General features: G+C 40.5%; 1 protein-coding gene across 2 annotated transcripts in view; it reads left to right on the forward strand.

Moving 5' to 3' along the window:
- The first annotated feature begins 4,635 nt into the window (after positions 1-4,635).
- syt7b (synaptotagmin VIIb) overlaps positions 4,636-21,542 on the forward strand; it is a 116,206-nt gene continuing 99,299 nt past the window's right edge. The window contains exon 1 of one of the 2 annotated variants that reach the window (XM_019358207.2): positions 4,636-5,300. In XM_019358207.2, coding sequence (XP_019213752.1) covers positions 5,252-5,300 — 49 coding nt within the window. In that variant the 5' untranslated portion in view covers positions 4,636-5,251. The remainder of the gene's footprint in view (positions 5,301-21,542) is intronic. The other variant, XM_005466968.4, reaches the window with a different exon arrangement.

The following is a 21,542-nucleotide window of genomic DNA, read 5'->3' on the forward strand; positions in this document are numbered from 1 at the left end:
CAAACATAAACACTGGAATTAGAACTCAAATACTACAATAAAACCACACTCCTTGTATTAGAATAACATTAGAGACATGTGCCAACATCAAATCTCTAATTTTCACTAATTTTAAAATAGTGAGTTGGATTTTTTGTGATCTAATAAGTGCAGAACTTCATAAAGATAAGATAAGATAAGATAAGATAAGATAAGATAAGATGAACCTTTATTAGTCCCACATGTGGGAAATTTGTTGTATTAAAAAAGAAAGTGGACAGTGCAAAGTTACAGCAGCAAAAATGGGGAAAAACAATGGAATAGAATAAGATAAAAAGAATAACATACTATATACAATAGAATAAAATACTATGTTGTCAGAAAAATTACAGTTTGTGGTATTTCACATGTGTGGATGTGTGTGTGTGTGTGTGTGTCTGTCTGTGCATGTGTGGTCATCTGCAAAGTCTTTGTTGTGGAGTCTGACAGCAGTTGGAAGGAAAGACCTGCGGAGTCTCTCCGTCCCACATCATGGGTGCCGCAGCCTGCCGCTGAAGGAGCTGCTCAGTGTCTCAGAGTCTCCTGCATGGGGTGGGAGATGTTGTCCAACAGGGATGGCAGCTTAGCCACCATTCTCCTGTCACTCTCTCTCTTTCTGTCCCCAGTGGAGATGTTGCCGCCCCAGCAAACCGCACTGTAAAAGATGGCTGAGGCCACCACAGAGTCATAGAAGGTCTTCAGGAGTGGGCCCTTCACTCCAAAAGACCTGAGCATCTGCAGCGGGTACAGCCTGCTTTGCCCTTTCCTGTAGAGAGCATTTGAGTTGTGAGACCAGTACAGTTTATTGTTCAGATGAACAACAAGGTACCTGTAGCTGTCCACAGCCTCAATATCAATACCTTGGATGTTTAGTGGCTGCAGAAGTCTACCACCAGCTCCTTGGTTTTACTGGTTTGGATTGGTTTTAGTGTTGATCTGTAGGCCGTTCTGCTGGCACCAGTCCATAAAGCCTTAACACTAAATAGTGACTAGAACTTAAATGCAACAAGTACATGAAGTTTAAGATTGAGGATAACAAAAAAATCAAAACAGGAATCGAAAATCAAACTAATAATAATCAGGGAACCAAACAGAAAACACTTAGTCAACTTGAATCCAAAGGTTCCTGAAACAAGGGGCACAAAACACCGAGAAGAAACCCAAAAAACAGAAATTCTACTACTGTAGGGTTTCACAAGCATCTCAGGGGTCTGTGAGTTAAAGCAGTGCATTGTAGATACAGCATATTACACTGTGCTGCTTATTTTTTTCTCTCTTTTTGTGATGATGGAACGATTCAGAGTGAACTTGAGGCTGTTTCAAATCTTTCATAAATTAATGAAAACTTATTCGCGGCTCAAGAGCAAAACAGTTAGATCATATTAAAACACGAGCAATTAGGAAATTCAATACAAAAATGTTACTGGTGGCCTTCAAAACTAAATTGTGAAAAAGAAAGGAGACACTGTGTCAAATGACCAAAACACACATTAGGTGCAAGGATTTGTGCTGCAATCTTTCCAAAGCAATAATTTACCTTTGACTGTTGTATTGGTCGGCTTTTGGTTAACATAAATAAATAAATTTCAAGTATACATGACGACTGGGTTACAAATAATTAGAGACCCAATCATAGAGGATAAAGCAACCCCAGAGCTTAATGCTATTACCACCACGTTTCTCCAGAGAGATGGTATTAACCAGGTGATAAACAGTAACTTGGAGTTCAGCCAGAAAGCTCTGTTTTTATCTCATTAGAGCAGAAATCATTTTAGCTCTTCCCCTTAGTTCTTTAAACCCCATATGGTAAACTCCAGGTGGAAAGAGTGCCTTTCTAGCTGCTTTACAATGACGGAGTGGTGCTGAGATTATTGCCCTAATGCCTCGCCACAGTTATCACAGAGATCTACAAAGAATACCTTGATGTTTAGTACTTGTTTTTTGCCACAACCTGCAGTCTGATCTGTAGGACCTCAGAGACACAGGTGTACCTTCCAGAAGGTTTCAGTCAGCTTCAGGGCCGTTTAAAGGTTGATTAAACCAAACTTACTTTAACATAATTTGGATTGCCAAAGGGTGTAAAGTGTTGGAAGACTGACATTTTGTTTTTAAACTTGCAAAAGTTTCCAAGTATATATTTTCAGTTGTTCAAAATTGGCTACTGAGTTCTGAATGACGTACAAAAGCAGTTTTATTAGTTTCATATTCTGCAAAATCATAAAAGCTGTCATTTGACTTCTGCACATTTGAGATAAATAGGCTGTAACAATATTCCCAGGGCTGCTTTAGACTAGCTCAGCTGTAATGTTTCTAACAGTGCTGTTGATTGTGATATGATGAGTCTAAGATTACCTGGAATCTGAGCGCCCATGAATCACTCTTTTATTGTTTCAAATAAACCAACATCTCCCCAGACTGTGACGATATTTCGCAACGTCACCGAAAACGCCCGAGGGATTAAAGCACGGCTTGAGTTGGGCTGATGAATGTGTTGTTTTGCGTTCAGAGGAGGCACTGTGACAGGCTAATAAATATTCATCACAGTGACAGTGCGAAAAAAAAGATGAAGCTGTGAGAGTGAGAAGGAGAAGTTTCTGTCCATATGCAAGGGAAGCTTATTTTTCAAGAATTAATCGAATGTTTATGCAACAGATTAAATGCATTCCACACTTGACATAACGCAGAGCCAACAAAAGCAAAATCGTAAAACTATCTGCTTTACACAGATGCACAAAGCTCATACAAGATGTCAGAGGTGCTATCACAAGAAAGGTGTCAGACAGAAATCTGCGTGATTGAACAACTGAACAAAGGTGTAACATTGAGTCAACATAGCAGAGCAGTCAACTGGCACTGAGCTTTTTGAGATAAAACACTGCTACATGCTGCAAATTGAAAAATGCTTTCTATCCCTGACATAAAATTTCATTGTTACTTCAAAGATAAAACTAAAAAAATAAATAAATCTGGGCCTCCCCTAAAACAATAAGGGCATGGATGATTAACTTCTACACTTGAGCTGCACTATATTGCTCTTCCAATGGGGCAAAAAAGCTAAAAAAAAAAATGGTTAACTGGGGGTGCTTCTTCCTTACAAATTGGAATTGTTTGAAGTGGATGTGTAAAGTAATTTGAATTGATTTTCACTAAATGTGGTGCTGTACATTATGGCCAAACATCTTCACTTTGGTCTCATCTGTCTAGATGCAACTTTGCAAACCCAAGATGTGCTCTTTTTAGAGAAACACAAGCTTTCTGCTGACGACCTGTTCAAACAGCCATACTTGTGCTTTCTCTTTATTTTGGCACCACCTGACCTTTGGGTGAAGACCAACAAACTACCAAAACCAAAACCTGGAAATAATCAGCTAATTAAGGGTAGCACCACCTGGCTGGTACCTACCCTCGTCATTCCTATGGAAGCAAGGTTAAGGTTGGACTTCGTTTTTTTCAGGGTTGCTTGTGAAAACTTTCTTTTTCACATGAATGTACCATGTTGAGTTAAACAGTTTAAGAGCCAAGAGACGTTCCACTCTTGGGAGTCTAATTTTGGTTGCTCTGTGGCTCAAAATCACCAAAATCTTAGAGCCGATAAATCATATTCCATATAGTGCATTTTTCAAAATGCCATTCTAGTCTAAAATGTACACACCAATGGAAATTAAAAAAAAAAAAACCCCTATTAAAATATTAAATATTAACAAAATATTAAGCATCAAAAATACTCTCAGACATCGCATTAGGCTGAAGTAATAAATAAGTTGAGATTCTGTTGTAATGAAATCGCTAATCAGGTTACCAGCTCTGTGCTGCCTTTGATATTTCTGTCTTTTTATGGCTTCAAAACGATCGATTACACAGGAACAAAGAATAGAAGAGAAAACAGGTTAAAAGATATTCAGTAAGTGCATTTCAAGGACACATTTACAAGAACCTAAAAGCTAGAAATTTTTAAAGCACTTTATTGCCATGCTCACTATACATTGTAACGCATCTTTAACGTATTATTACTTTTTTGTATATAATTTGCCCGCTATACACTTTTCTTCGACTTCTTTATTAACACTGCATGCGACTTTCAGTTTAGTTGTAACAGTCGGCGTTTGATCGGCTTTAAAATCACCTCCTATATTAGATGTTTAACCGAAAGGCAGCGTCCAGGTGACTGATTGATGGGTAACACAACACTAGAGATCGCCATTGAGCCACGATACACGCGTGGTTCCGGGCGAACGTGAATGGTGAGTAAATGTGCCTTATCGACTGTATAGGCCTTTTGGCTGTAATGGCATTATTATAATAATTAAAACGCACAGACTGCTCATGACACTGTCACTAATGAAAAGCTTACTAGAGGCTCAACACGTGAGCGAGAGTAAAACGTATGGGCTACAACTTGGACACGTTATGCGTAAAAGGTATCAATATTCGCAGAGATTCTCACATGAATCCCACTGATTAGGCTATCGATCCGTAGTGAAACCAGTAGTGAGATGAGAGTGATCAGCACTTACTATTTAGATCAGTAATTCGTGTAATTTATTTATACTTAGGGGTTTTTTCCTCCCTCTTCTGGGCTCTTTTTTTATCATCTCACAGAGTAGCGACAGACTTCTGTAGCAGACTGTATGATTACTAGAATCGATTGTCTGTCAGAATTACCTCTATTATTAAAAAGCTCGGAAAGGCTCCGGTTCAAATGACAGTAGGAGCCTCTCATTGTGCAGCTCGGAGTGAAAGAGAGGCTTTGGCTCTGTGTGATGAGATGAAGACCTCAGATGAAATGGTCAGCAGCACCGAGGGCGCACGGATTCCTCGCCTCGGCTCTGAGTAGACGACCTCCTACCGACACCCCGCCCGTCTGCTTGCCGTCTCCTCCCCTAAAACCCTTCCTGCGACCAACCCTTTGAGCGACTCTGGGCTTAAAAAAATAGAGACTGAGAGAGAAAGTGTGAGTGAGAGAGAGAGATAGCGAGAGCGAGAGCGAGCCAAAACACATACTCCCAACATCACTTAGACTATCTTCTCCAGCACAACAAGGGGAGGAGGACGCACAAGTGCAGGCGCGTCCATGCGTGCCAACCGGCAGACGAACAAGACATTAAAGCGGGCAAAGGACCACAAATAAATTGGAATAAGACTGAACTCTTTGGAAAAGCGCACAGCTTTGCAAAAAACCAAACAAACAACCAACAAAAAAAAAAAAAAAAAAAAAGACAGTCTAGATGAGTGAATGGTAAGAAGAGTCATGCATCTCAACGGAGGAGCAGATAACAGCAAAGGTGAGCAAAAATATTTCAGCGGCTATCAGTGGATAATTTTAATCAGGCTCTCTGCATAGTTCAAAGCTCTCGCGTTGATTGCCAGATGCCCTTGAGTGTGCCATGTTGATGTCAAGTAATGATGCTGGGGGTCATTCCAACAAGCTAATGGTAACTGCTGTCATGGTTTTATTAGTGCCTGTTTGCCTTTCACCAAAACGCACTGAAAAGCTTCGCATGGTAGTGAGGAGAGGTGCTGCAATACACCCAAGGTGGCAATATAGTGACTGTCTGTGAGCCAGCCACTTGAGCACTTGTTGTTCTCGATTTGGATCCAGTGTGCACGGTCGCATCCTTGCACGGTCGTTCTTGCACGGGGTGACCTGAGCATACATGCACAAGGTCATTTTGATGAGCAGCCTGTCGTGTTTGTGCAGCTTCGAGGTGCGTGTGTTTGTATTGTTGTCTGTAACTGAGACGAATGCGTGCCCTCCGCTGTGGTCGGAGGGGGAGAATTAGAGAGCAGACGGTGTGTAACGACACAACGCTTCCTATCAAGATAAGTACCGATGGCTGTTGATGCATCTGCGAGAGCCGTGGTGGTGGTGTTGGTAGTGGGGGTAATTTTACTCTCAGTCTTGGAACCGAGGTCGAGGTCACTGACTAACACCTGATGCTGATGGAGATGTGCCTGTGAATGTCTGTCGACATGACGCAGCCCGTGTCTTACTGTGCACTGTAAAATAAACAGCAACTGGACTTGTGTCCACCACACCCACGCACTCAGCAAGTTAAATGTATTAAAATGACTGGCATCAAGTATATGGCACTATGATCTACAGGCTGATTATTCAAACTACTGCATGCAATAGTCAGTACCCCATAAACGTGAGATATCTGTAGTACAGTTGTGGCCAGAAGAAGTCTTAAAACCCCCCAAACTGAAATACTAAAGAGCAACACCACAGTGTAAGTGCTGAAAATCTTTCAACTTTTTATTTTCTCACATCTGAGCAGCATGCTGATAATGATGTGATACAGTTTGAATTGGAGTACAGTATTTCACATTTTTATTTGCAAGTGGTGAGCTTTACGGGAGGCTAATATCTTTGTTTTTACAAGCTGGAAAGCGTGCTGTTTGGTGAGGAGTTCCCCATGTGGAGAGGGGTGACCGGCACAGTGGCACACCGCATCGCCCCTCATCTGAAATGTCTTACGACCTCATTGCCAGATATGGTTTCACCAGGGACAAAAGATGAGTCACCATCTGCAACTGGAAGTGATTTCATGATTACATGACAGGCGTGTGTGCGTGCGCGTGTATATTCCTGTATTACTCTGCTCGTGGGGACATAAATGTGCATACAGAGTCTCGATGTGTGGGCATGCTTTCCTTCTGGGGACGAAAGGAAAGCATGCCCACAGTGTAAATTACAATAATTTAGTTTGAAGATGCGCTTAAGGCTAGGCTTGGGTTAAGATGTGGTAATGGTTAGGGTTAGGGAGTTAGCAGCTATGTTAAGGGTTAGGGTAAGACTGTAGCAAAGTAAGTTAATGTTCTCGGGAGTGATGGAAGCGTGACTGCATGTGTATTTGCACATGTGTGTGCTTGTGTGAGACAGAGAGAGTATGTGTGTTTGTGTCTGAAAGCGAGAGGGAACGTGTGTGAGAGAGTCGTGAAGCCAAAAGGTATTAACCAAAGGTTAAGTGTAACAGCAGAACTTGGGCTAAAGCTCGGCTCCTTATATATTGAAAACAGAAATAAATATTATAAATGTCACTGAATAACATCAGTGATGACGGAGACACTGCGTCCAATATAATAACAGCTTCTTTTTTTATTCTAACAGCGAAAATATTACATGTGGCATATTAAAGATGTCTGAAGTTCATGAAGTTAATGTTCTGTATGGCAGCTGAAGCAGATGGTGTTTTATGCTTATAGGCTGTTTACTGTGTCAAAATGAATCAGATCAATGGCTCAGACTCATTACCAAAAAAAATTGTAGCCAGGCCTCCAGCTTTAATTGTCACATTGCATTACCTTAGATAGTCTAGACAACACAGAAACGCGTTTTCCGGCAGACACAATCTATTTCAAGATTAATTTCAGCAAACGGTTCAGTCAGCAAAGCGTTTGTAATTTGTCTTAAAAACAACCGTGAGTGTTCTTTCTGGAGCTCATACATTTTTAGCTTCACGGGGACAGCAATGTAAACTTCAGCAGTCGTTAACCCTCTTCTGCACCGTGACGCGAATTGAGCAGAAGGGTGTCAGTCAAACTTTGAGTGTCGTTTACCGCTGGATTAATGTGTTTGTGTAGATTTTACCTGGAGATTGAATTGTTATTTTTCCCTGCTTGTTGGCTCTTAAACAGTAACTGTACTTTGGTTTAAAATCATCCTCAATTTACACTTTCCTATGAAATAATACATTTGTAAAACACTGCATCAACAGGCTTCCTGAGTATACCTTTAGATGTAAAATGCAATCACTTGGCCTTTTTGTCCTATTGGACTTTAGTGCTAAAATGTGTTTTATGAGGTACCGTGACCTCTAACCTTATTCTAATCAAGTGAATGGTTTTGCCAAATGTAATGAAATCCCATCCACGGGTTCCTGTGGCGTTGCTTTCACAAATACTGGGACAGATGTGAGGTAACGCCTACCCTGAGATTCATAAACCAAATTCAGATTTGTTCATGTTTGAATCTAAATGAATATTTGTGCAAAATTTGTAGAAATCCTCGCAAGATGTTCAAATTATATTGTGCTCAGAGTCTGAAGCAGACAACCCGACATCGTAATGCCCAGAGCTCATGGTGATGAGACTTTACTTGTTTATGTGACCAAGATTAAAAAAACCCCAAACTCATATTTACTTTACCATAAAAAAGCTGATCTGGCAAACAAATAATCACTTAAATGCATTTGCTGATTGTTTTTCCAATTATCTCCAAAAATACCAATTGTGGCCCCTCTTAAGTCACTTCAGCTTCACGATGACATATTGGTGACAGGGCATATGAATACTTTCATATTTACTCATGATATCCATTAATTCTTAAGTCAAATTTTCAATATCAGATTTCTTGTAAATGTGGAGTATTTGTGCTTCCCAGTTTTACTGTCATTCATTTTAACATAGGCTACTTTTTACATTTTTGTCTTAAACGAAAGAAACAAGCACACATGACATCCTATATACAGTAACTATATTATACTAATCTAAATAACTATTTAGCTTGACCCTGTGTATAAACGAAATCTTACAAAGTTAAAAAAAAAATGTTTTCCAGACGATTTCAAATATTTTCTTTGTCCATCGAAATATTACTTTTTCCTAGTGGAAGTATTGAACTCATCCATCATACCCAGTGCATACGCTCGTTTTTGTGAACTAAAACAAGTGAACCAACGCACTGCAATTACATCAAGATGTGATATAAGCTAGGATTTGAAGCTTTCTTCATTCTAGTTATATCACCACTGCAGGAGACTCCATCTAAAAATATCCTCATTTGTGGTTATGTCGGTAAATGAGTTCAAATTTTGATGCTATAAAAGCAACAGCTCATTTTCCCAAATATTGATTAGGCTCACAGCAATAATAAAATACATTACATGCAGTCTGCAGGATGTTATGTAATTCTTTCCAGGCATAGAGTCACTTTTTTGTGTCTAGTACCCCAGACGAGCATCTATTATGCAACTTAAAGAGGGGGGCATATCATTGATTTGCAACCCTGTATTATTTATTAACAGAAAGAAAAAAAGGATGGAATAAGAAAAGGTATTGTTCCAGGGACTAAGAGCATGAATACGACAGATTGAGGAGCTATTTATATAGAACCAACAAGCAATTTAACACAAGCAGTTACCAGGGACAGCACCGGCAAGACAAAAATGTAAATGCACAAGCAGAATAAAGACAAGACTACAAGTTTGTGGAGGGCTGGTAGAGCATAATCAGAGACACCTTTTTAGTGTTGTAGTAATCAATGGGTAGTTAGTTGTGGAATTCCTGCATTGTTGTTGCAAGTTCCCTTCACAACAGCCCAGGTGTAAATGTCAGGTCTTAAGTAAGCTTCAGGGCAAAGTGCAAAAGAGACATCTTATTAATCAAGCACGTGAGAACAGTCAGAGATAACCACTCGGTATTAGTAGCGTTGGGATTCAGTGGGAAATGTTTAATTAATATTACGGTTCAAAACTAATGGACTGGAATTATTATCAGTGGTATGAGACAAACTGTTAGGGAGACAGAACACTAATTAATAGAATTTGAAACAAATATATTTTTTATTCCCTGTTTAACTGTGAGCCACACTGTTGGGAAACAAGCCACTTAGATTTACAGACTCAAGAGACCAGACGAAGAGGACATGAAAGAGGAAATATTGCTCTGTTCTACTTAGCTGCGCACATATTTTTAACCGAGGAGGAATATGATAGACTACCGCTTAAAAAATGATGACTGAATGAAAAAGTCAGACAGGAGGGGCCAACAAAAAAATAGAAAGAGCGTGTCACTTGGAGGGACAGATCTAGGCGTGTCTCGAGCTAGCAGGCCCGGACAGATGAATTCTTTAGCCTCGGTAAACTGTCACATCGTCACCTCGTGGTGTGAGGTTTGAAATAAAGAGAGCAGCAGCAACAAGGCTTTTTCTCTGATGAAGGCGTCAAAGTGAAACACGTCAGGTTTGCCAGTGCCTTTGTTTCAAATACAACCAGAATAATAAACGAAATGCCAAGTGATGCATCATTAACATATTTTTCTAACCCAGAATTATTTATATTGGTGAGTTTTTTTGCGAGCATACCTGTATTTATACCAGAAGTAGGCGGTTCTATAGAAAAGTTATTAGATACATTGCTTTAACCACTAATCCTTCCTAGGGTTGCAGGGAGACTGTTTCCTATCCCAGCTGTCATAAAGCATGGAGGTGGAGTACAACCTTCCAGTCCTACACCAGTCCATCATAGAGCTATAGGGGCAACCACTCACTCACATCCACACCTACGGACAACTTACAATCACCAGTTAACCTAACAAGCATGTCTTTGGACTGTGGCAGGAAGCTGGATCACCCAGTCTACACATGCAGACTCATTCAAGCCCCACGCAGACAGGCTCCAAACTGATCAGGATGTTTAAACTAAGAACCTTGTTCCTGTGAGGTGACAGCACTAACCGCTGCACCACTGGTTTGTGGTTAGGTGCAGCGTGTCCACGCCGAAGACGGCATTGTAATTGTTGTCAGATTCTTTTCTTGACCCTGTTTACCATCTTGAGTTGTACTTGCACCTCACGAATACTTGTGGTGGACGAAGATTGTGGAATCTGGCTAAGGCGGCATCAAGGAAAGTAGTGCACCACTCTGCTGGCAGTGTGGGTTGAAAATCTTACTGGCAGATTTAGGGGGCTGGTGGAGAAGACAGAAATAGATAATTGGAGACACAGGCAGAGAGGAAGGGAGAGAGGTAGTGTAGATTTAGGGAGAATGTCTGTGTTGTTCCTCCTAGTCGTGAGTACTTCTCAAGAAGAGGCAAGTGACAGGAAGAGACATATACTATGCCTTTTAATCAGTGAACTCATTGAAGCAACACTGATCTCCACACACTTTACACAGCAAAGCGGAGAAAGACAGTGGAAAGCAGAGAAAGAACCAAAAATCTAAAAGTGCTTCTTTTTAAATGCTGATTTATATTTACACATTAGCAGAGGAATGCTGTCGAGGCTCAGTAACAGAAACGGTGTATTTAAATATCTTATAATGCAGCTTCTTCAACTACATGTACTTTCTCGGAGTCTAAGCAGTATTATGTATGAATAAATATGCACAAAATAAATGGTATGAATCAGCCTCATGTGATACAGGAGGATGTTTCTGTGTACAGAGTTAAGATGAGCAATAATTTCAAATTTAGCACTGACTAATAAATGTTGTAGAATCTTTACATGAGCACATCAGTATATGTAAATATTTTTTGGCTAAATAATCATTATCAGTACTGATTATATTATTTCCACTTTACTTATGTAAGTTGGGACCATTTTAGTGTTATTTCCATCTTCAGTAATTTGCTTTTCTAGCCAAGATTTGCCAATTGGATGCATAAAAAGGCATAAGATGAGCTGTCAGCGGATGTGGGTTGGCATGGAGATCACCTGTTATCAGCTCATCTTCTGGGACTGTTGCTGTACATAGATTTCGTGGCGTACATGAAATAACACTATGCTCAGTTTTGGGGTGAATCCCTCTGCGCTCTTTGTTTCTGACACGAGCTTCACAGGGAGACTGTGAGACTGTAACAAACTGCAACAGTTAATCCTTTTCTGTAAGACTTTTCTTGGCTGCATCACGCTGTCTCCATGATCTCCCTTCAGAAGTCTTCTGTGTGTGTTTGTACCTGTTTAGACATCTTTGTGAGGACCAGAAAGTGGCATGCTACTATACTTGTGAGGACCAATAGTCACTTGTGAGGACACACATGCTGGTCCTCATACAGGGAGTGCAGAATTATTAGGCAAATGAGTATTTTGTCCACATCATCCTCTTCATGCATGTTGTCTTACTCCAAGCTGTATAGGCTCGAAAGCCTACTACCAATTAAGCATATTAGGTGATGTGCATCTCTGTAATGAGAAGGGGTGTGGTCTAATGACATCAACACCCTATATCAGGTGTGCATAATTATTAGGTAACTTCCTTTCCTTTGGCAAAATGGGTCAAAAGAAGGACTTGACAGGCTCAGAAAAGTCAAAAATAGTGAGATATCTTGCAGAGGGATGCAGCAGTCTTAAAATTGCAAAGCTTCTGAAGCGTGATCATCGAACAATCAAGCGTTTCATTCAAAATAGTCAACAGGGTCGCAAGAAGCGTGTGGAAAAACCAAGGCGCAAAATAACTGCCCATGAACTGAGAAAAGTCAAGCGTGCAGCTGCCAAGATGCCACTTGCCACCAGTTTGGCCATATTTCAGAGCTGCAACATCACTGGAGTGCCCAAAAGCACAAGGTGTGCAATACTCAGAGACTTGGCCAAGGTAAGAAAGGCTGAAAGACGACCACCACTGAACAAGACACACAAGCTGAAACGTCAAGACTGGGCCAAGAAATATCTCAAGACTGATTTTTCTAAGGTTTTATGGACTGATGAAATGAGAGTGAGTCTTGATGGGCCAGATGGATGGGCCCGTGGCTGGATTGGTAAAGGGCAGAGAGCTCCAGTCTGACTCAGACGCCAGCAAGGTGGAGGTGGAGTACTGGTTTGGGCTGGTATCATCAAAGATGAGCTTGTGCGGCCTTTTCGGGTTGAGGATGGAGTCAAGCTCAACTCCCAGTCCTACTGCCAGTTTCTGGAAGACACCTTCTTCAAGCAGTGGTACAGGAAGAAGTCTGCATCCTTCAAGAAAAACATGATTTTCATGCAGGACAATGCTCCATCACACGCGTCCAAGTACTCCACAGCGTGGCTGGCAAGAAAGGGTATAAAAGAAGAAAAACTAATGACATGGCCTCCTTGTTCACCTGATCTGAACCCCATTGAGAACCTGTGGTCCATCATCAAATGTGAGATTTACAAGGAGGGAAAACAGTACACCTCTCTGAACAGTGTCTGGGAGGCTGTGGTTGCTGCTGCACGCAATGTTGATGGTGAACAGATCAAAACACTGACAGAATCCATGGATGGCAGGCTTTTGAGTGTCCTTGCAAAGAAAGGTGGCTATATTGGTCGCTGATTTGTTTTTGTTTTGTTTTTGAATGTCAGAAATGTATATTTGTGAATGTGGAGATGTTATATTGGTTTCACTGGTAAGAATAAATAATTGAAATGGGTATATATTTGTTTTTTGTTAAGTTGCCTAATAATTATGCACAGTAATAGTCACCTGCACACACAGATATCCCCCTAAAATAGCTAAAACTAAAAACAAACTAAAAACTACTTCCAAAAACATTCAGCTTTGATATTAATGAGTTTTTTGGGTTCATTGAGAACATGGTTGTTGTTCAATAATAAAATTATTCCTCAAAAATACAACTTGCCTAATAATTCTGCACTCCCTGTAAGTTTAAAGGCATTTTTGAGACTCAAAATGTGGTTTTAATCTCAGGGTTACAATTAGGTTATGGCTAGGTTTATAGTTAGGGTTAGGCATTCATTTTTGATGGTCGGGGTTAGAGTAAGCAGCCAGGGCAAGCATTATGTAATTAGATGTCCTCACTAAGATAGCAAAATGAGAACGTGTTTGTGTGTTTTATGTGTCTTTGTAGTTGTAGTTTCTCTACACAGCAATACGAATACAATAAAGATAACAATGCACACTTTCCTACCACAGTCTATACCACATGGTATTAATGTTGTGCTATTTGATTCTACAAGCAAAAATGGAAACTCTATCTCCTTTTAATTAGATCCAAATAAAATGAAATTGTTTTCATATTAGATTTAGGTTTGGTGGAGTCACAACTTGCTTTAATTTACGACGAATTTTAAATAGACATTGGAGTGATTTAACTGTGGTTTGTTTTGATAGCATACATACAAAATGTACATATACAGAGGACATGGGTTCAGAATCCTCTTGCAGTTATGTTTCATTAAACATGCCTTTCCTGTTGCAATCTTTCTCGGAGACAGAGATGCAAAAGTAATGAAAATAGTATTGACAGCGTATGCTTGTTCACACCTGGCATTAGAATATATCTCTACATGTATGTCAAGTGCAAATGATCCATCCATTCACCCATTTTCTTCCACTTATCTAATACCGGTGGGGCTGGAGTCTATCACAGCTACCACACGATGTGAGCCTGGGTACACCATGGACAGGTCTCCAGTCTGTCACAGGGCTAACACAGAGAGACAGACAGCCGTTCACACTAAATATTCACACCTATGGGCAATTTAGAATCGCCAATTAACCAAATCCCATTAAATGAATGTCTTTGGACTGTGGGAGAAAGCCCTGGAGACTCCACAACTCCACACAGGAAATCTCCCAGCCAGAAACGTAGATTCAAACCCAGGACCTTCTTGCTGTGAGGCAATGGTGCTGACCACTTGTTGCTTGTGCTGAAGAACGGGTTCAACTTTTGATCAAATCAAATTTTCCCTCCAATGTAAAATGTTTACTTTTTTTTTTTGCATGTTTGGTGTTTTTGTATTTGCAATATCAAATGCCACAATCCTGCACACATGCAGTTTTGCAAACTCACATCTGCTGAAGCCACATCGCTCAGTATACTAATGTACTGTCAGTCTGGAATCCACACCAAACACTTAATTTGAGGCCTGCACCCTAACCTGGGATTCAACAGAAAGGCTGTATACTAACTTTAAAGTGTTTAATTTTAAGTTGAAAATTTGACAAGCAGCCTTGAAAAATGAAGGCTGCGACAGAAATGGCTACTAATACCTGCAGGCACCCAGCCCGATGCAGAACTATGCCGATACGCGTTGTTGTTTTCCACTACTGGGAGCTCTGTAGGTTCAGTAGTTTTCCACTACGAAATAGGAAACATTTGCATACAAATTGCTAAAAGAATGCATCCACATGAGGCTTTGACCGCTCCTTAATATGGTCTGAGCTTCTGCAGGTAAACATCAGGTTGCTGTCTGCTGATGGCGTGACTGTGGTTAATGTTTGGTACGTGGTCACAAGTGGACACAAAGGAATTGTAGTTTGGTAAAGTTTTTGGAATTAGGATAACTATTTCACCGTGTTTAGAGCATCTCCACTGCTAAAAATAAGCATGTGGTAAAGGTCAGGGAACTCTTAACCTATGTTCACTTATAGCTGAAATGGGAAACAAACAGTTGTGTTAAAAACTGGGCGTTCTTGATCCATCAGTCCAACCTCACTTCTTTCCTCCTGGCCTATGCAAAGGAGTTATTTTGATGTAATAAGCTTATCTAAAAAAAGCAAATGAAAAAGATTTGTTTCTGATTTCCTTCTTTCTTCGATAATAACTATTGAGAGATTTGTCAGTTTGCATGCCGTCATGCTATTTTGGTCACTTGCTGAAACGACTAATAGAGCTGTTTGTGTTTAGAGTGACTGTTTTTTCTTGCAAAGAATGAAAGAAGACAGGTTGAGGGAGACCAAATTTGCAGAGGCTTTGATTTATACAGAGGCTTAGATTCTCAACCCAGCAGAGACCAGGTGCCCCAAATCAGTAGAAGTTGCTTGTGCTGTGACAGAGACGTGACCTGCAAACACTGTTGGTTGTTTTGCTGGAGTGCTGTAGGCATCATGGCTTTCTAACAGCTTACTGAACAGGAAGGTATCTTGGGTTGGGGCACGTTTGTTGCAGGACTTCTGATTAACATTTTAGGTTGACCACTGCTGTGCGAAACAGGGGCACAAAACCCACTGTGTGCAACAACAAATGGTGAAGTGATGATTGCTTTATTTTAGTGGCTATGAAGGGCAGGACAGGTATTTGTTGGGACTGCTTTCCCAACCCACAGTGGCCTTGTGTGTCTCTGCAAGGCACTCAGGATGAGTTAGGCAGAAGGCTATTTGTGGTTTGTTCTCCTGTCCAGAATGGAGGCTTTAGAGAGGGAGCACTCTCACATCAATAGTAAACATGCAGCGTTCCCTGACTTTCCCTCTATTATTGAACAGGACACAAAATTAATTCTTTAAGTGGAGGATTGATAGCTGGCGGGATGTTTGGATGGCTACATGGATTGATGCATGGATAGATGGATGGATGGATGAATGGGTGGATGGAAATTGTCCAAGATACAAGATTTGTGCACCCCACCTAGACGAAGAGAGGCGAACAGGATATTATAAGAAGAGATATCAGCAGTCTAGCCAGGAACAGATGGTGAGACAGAGCTACGCACAGACAGGATCTTCCTGCCAATACAGTACTGACAGGGAACAGTGTCAGTGTGCACATGCAAAGACACATATAAACACAGTCTTTGACTTGTCAAAGTCTTGATGAGGGAGCGTCAATGAACTCAAAGGCTGCATCGCTGTCACTGTCACACCCCCAAGCCTTTCATTTCCTCTCTCCTCTTTGTTCAGTTTCCTCTGCTTTTCAGTTTTCTGATTGCTCCGTGCCTCTTCGTCTTCCTGTAACCCATTATCCATCCCGAAGAACATGTTAGGATAATTTGTTAATGCTAACAAACACCGACACGTGCTTGATAAACTTTGCCTTCATTTTATCAGCTCTTGGTGTTCAGTTCCCAGCAAAAATCATCTATGTTGGGCTGGTAAATTATTCATTTCAGGTATTAGAGAGGCAATATAATTAAATAAGCTAATGCAAAGAAGCTCTCGGGGACTATAAAATATAACATGACTGTGTAGTTCTCCCTTAATTAGATTTATAATTCCTCTGATGCACATCAGACATGCGAACTGAAGTGTTATCCTGGGGTAAATCTGGCGCCAGCTGGTGTGTATGTAGCATGTGGAGCCCTGGGAGCCTGTTGTCGTCAGGTGGTGTGGCCCGAGAGAGCTGCTGCAGCCCACCTTAACAGACACACACTGACCACAACCCTGGGTGTAGCACTCTCTCACAGATGGCTCTGTTTTTCATTTCTTCCAAACACTGACCATGTTCTTCTAAGACTAAGAATGTATTTATTTTTAAAGTTTTTCAGGGGAAGTGTACGTTATATGGTTGACAAGTATTGCTCAGATGAAACATCAACATTTTCCCTTCATGCAGCTGACTGGGCTGTCAAGTCTTCTTCGGGGCAGCTGTTCTGGGAACTTTTCTCTCAAATAGTGCCTTATTTATTCCCCAGCATTGGAATCTTTTGAAAACAGGGTGAAATACAACCCATTAAAATGCTGAAGCATTCTTGATTAACAGTATTATCATTAACAGGAAACTGAGTGGAGTCATTATATGCATTTACACAGTATCACTCTCTATTCTTTCTTATTTGATCTGATGTCAAGCTAGTTTTAATGGGTTAATACAATTTTACTCAATGTTTTGCAGACTAGGATACCAAAAAAGTGATGAGGTGCAACTATCAGTCAAAAGGAATTCATTGCATCCTTTTTTTTAAACAAACAAAACATAACAACAAATGATTTGTGACTTAGATTCATTCTCAGGAATTTTGGTTTTGACCAAACAACAATCCCAACGGTGAAGACATTCAATTTAGATTTTCCAGTAAACAGAGAAAAATCACATTTGATTAACTGGAATCAGGGAATAATTGATTATTGTAGCTAGCTTTGCTGCGTGGCTTTAGGGAGTTTAATACTGGCCTGTTGTGGGCTCTTCTTTTGAGCCAAACTGACTCAGTGAGCTCCAGTTGGGAATAGCGCCAATTAACAACATCTGCATGGTTGAGAACAGTGCTAAGTGGTGCACGAGTGTCACCTCATCTTAAAAATTGACCAGTTTTCTATTCTTGTGTTATTTTCACACTAGTTTTAATTAAAACTGTCAGTATACAGAAAATGATTTTAACATGCATACACTCATACCAGCAACATTGCCAGCGTGCTCAGAAACTAGTCTTTCTAAGGTTTACTGCAGTCTGTAAATGTTGACTTACCAATGTGGAAAAAGTCTCACAGTTTCACAGCGCATTGATGTGTCCAAAGACGGAAGACACATCTCAATCCTTATCCTAAAATGAAAACTCACTGCCTTGTTTGGAGTGTACTCGCACAACCCTACACCAAACATGCACTGCAGGTGGTGCTCCTGCAAAGAAACACAGTCCACGGCACATCTGCTCAGTGAACAGGCCTTATGTGGGCTGTCTGTTTACTATGTAGTGCAGGCAGTGTTAGTTTTGTTGCTTTATAAGAAACTTCGGTGACAAAAATGATTAAAATAGCTCTCAATAAATTTCCAGCAGTCAGGTATCTTTAATTAGCTTGTAGTTGGAGCTTTAATAAAACTGTCATTTTACTGTCCCCTCTTTTATGATTCTGGGACGGAGTCTACCAGCTGAAGTAGATGAATACTGTAACAAAAAAACCCCAAAAACCTCCCTTCCCTGTTTATTCAAACATAAGCGCAGTCTCTGACCTGACAATTCACACCCAGTGTAGTGAAGGTCTTATTTTGGAGAGCTTTTTCCCCCCTGTCAACCTCCAGCTGCCAGCTTCACTCTGCTTGGCTTGGATGAAGCTCGTGGTCACTGTGCTGCCGCCGTGTTGAGCAGCAGCTGAAGATATGCAGGAGCGTCTTGTCCCGAGGCAGCGAGGCCACAGAGGTGACTCAGCTTCGCCCCTGAAGAACAAACTATACATGCTGTTGCACATACAGTGACTTATTTTAAGAAATTTCTGAACAGTTTAGTTTGAGATGTACTCATACCACTGTTTTTTTTTTTTCATTTTCTCTGATTTTTTCCTTCCTGATTTTACATCATGTTACTTTTTCCCCTTTGATGTACTCTGTGTAAATACACCATGTTACTATAAGCTACAAGTATGTATTCTGTCCACCTGTTACTCATCAGTAGTCGACTCACTCCCTGTAAAATTTAAAGTATAAATGCAAAAATAAAATTTAAAGTGCTTTTAAAAGCTTGGCAAGACCCGCACATTCTCGCAATACAAGTCGGCCATATTTTCCATTACAACAAGACGCCCACCACCTGCACTGATGCCTCTGCCACTGATGATTGTAATTGCCATATTCTTGTTATCAAATATCTATACAGTGTCCTCTCTCCAGGGAAATGAGATGGAGAAATATGAGTATGCGTGTTTGTTTTCAGGTTAGAATAATGGAGGGCCTCATCACTTTGTAAATGAGTGTTTGCTCATGCATATGCGTCTGTGTTTGCAGCAGTGTGTCACAACATCCACATCAGTTTTTGTGTCAATGCCAAGCTGAGGTTCTCTTGCTCCTCTGCGCCTCTCCTTCAGCTTCCCTCTCTTCTGCTTTTAAGGAGTCGTTTTTATTTCCTTGTGTGTCTAAAACCATCATACATTTAAAATGATTAAATTATGGGGATGGAAAGAGGCCAAGAATGGAGAGGGAAGGACAGGAGGAGGATGGAGAGCAACAATGGCACTCTGCTGAGGACTTTGGAGAGACAAGAGTTGGCAAAGTCGATATAATTTTAAGAGTAGGAAAAGATCCACTGAAGCAGTTTATTTATCTATTCATCTAGTGTAAGAAGCTATAAAAGGCAACAAAAGAAGAACGTGTTGTTTCACTAATTTGGATAATAACGAATGAAAAGCCATCTGTGAAGCTGCTTTTTCTTCCTCTTTTGGCTGGTCCCTCCAGGAGTTGCGGTGGATTATGTGCCTCCATCTCACCCTATCCCTAGCATCCTCTACTATCCCCCTTTCCTCTTCCTTTGTTTTGAGGTAATAGACTAAAGACAAAATTGCTGCTGACCCTTGCCCTAACCAATTCGATGGGGAAATCTTATTGATGATCCACATATTTGATTTGGCAAAGATTTTATGCCAGAATCTCTTCCTAAAGCAACTCTCCCATTTATCTAGGCTTGGGGATTGCACTAGGAGTAGAGCGGCTTGATTAAAAACCCTGTGTGAAACTAGTACTGCATATTATTCATTAGTAACAGAGGAATACAACGAGAAAGCAACGTTTCTTTTCAATACCAGGCCCACAGCTGTCAGGTTTGGATTTAGTCACTCAACAGTCACTGCTATATTTTTCACTGACTTTAATATAAAATATTTTTTTAATTCCTTTCCAGATGATTGATTGACTGATTGATTGATTGACTGAAGCCTTTATTTGTCACTTGCATTTGCCTGCAGCGAAATTTGACCTTTTCAGCTAAATGGATAGAATTATACCCAAGTGGAAGAGAACAGTACATGAGAGTGAATAATGATAAAGTCACAGTCCGTAACACCGCTACTGGTATCCCCACAATGTAGATAACTTCTACTAAATTATTAAAGATTTTTCTTCAGTTTGTCCTTATGTAGAAATTCAACTATATGCTGATGATACACTGATTTATCTCCACTGCTTCCAAAGACTGAGACATATTACAATATGATCAACTGACTCATCTCTCAAGTGAAATGTTACCAAAGCTACCAATAGTCTAATTACTTTATTTAAGTACCTCGATTTCTGGATTCTGGATCTAATCATTCCTTTACACCTTATGGTACAAACAGAGCGTAGGGTATTAGAGGTACCAAAAAAGGATTGTTTCTGTTTTGAAGAAGTGCTTACAGTCAATGAGCTTTTTCTGGAACAGCATCTAAATAATAGATTTTACTGCCAGTTCATATCAGAGAAATCAATACTTACCCTTCCTTCACCGATCAGTTGAAGCTGATATGTGAACATTAGAATACTATCAGCTGACTGACCTTTTCTTCTTCCTTTTGTTTTGTTCTGCATTGATTTCTGCTTTTGGAAATGCACTTACATTGTTTGGTGGGGGTGCTCATTTGGGTTTGGCCGATATCTATCATGTGTAGACGTATGTGATCTCTGTGATCATTTATCCATCCATCCATCTTTTGCCATTCATTCGGGTCCACAGTCTGAACAGAGACACTCAGAATTCCCTCTCCACAACTACCATCTTCAGCCAGGGGACACCAAAGTTTTCCCAAGCCCGTTGACAGACACGGTCTCGTCAATATATCCTGGGTCTGCCCTGGGGCCTCCTCCTGGGTGGACATACCCAAAACACCCCACCCTGGAGATGCCCATGAAGCATCCTAGTCAATGCCCAAACCACTTAAACTGACTCTTTAGCAGCTCTATATTGAGTCAAGGTCCTCACCTCAACTCTAAAGCTGAACCTAGACAAAATTCAGAGGACTGATAAATTAATTTACTTTAATATTCGGTTGCTGTTGTAAGAACTGGCCAGGGACATTTGGCACTACCTCTTTTGATCAATGAGCACTGTCCCTGTCAAACAAATAAATAAAAAAATAGTGCAGTGAGATGATGCTATCATTTGGCGCTGATAATGCTGAAAATTGGAGATGATTAGCAGGCAAAATATTCAGTATTTCAGTGTGACATTATGGACTTGTTGCTAAAGTTCACCTGGAGCTGATAATAATTTTTATTACATTTACATTTGGTCATTAAGGATAATTTTAAAAAGTGAAAGTGGTCATAGTGTCAGAGTTATCTAGTGAGGGATGTCAGCATCTGCACCAAACGTCAAGGACTGTCCTCGGAGAGCTGCCAAAGTCTTTCACTCAAAACCACAAAAGTCATGTTTTGAGGAAATGTTTGGGTTTCATAAAATGAACTAGTGAGATTCATTGATTGAAGACACTGAAT

This window comes from Oreochromis niloticus, linkage group LG1, assembly GCF_001858045.2.
Source record: "Oreochromis niloticus isolate F11D_XX linkage group LG1, O_niloticus_UMD_NMBU, whole genome shotgun sequence".
In the NCBI taxonomy this organism is placed as follows: Eukaryota; Metazoa; Chordata; class Actinopteri; order Cichliformes; family Cichlidae; genus Oreochromis; species Oreochromis niloticus.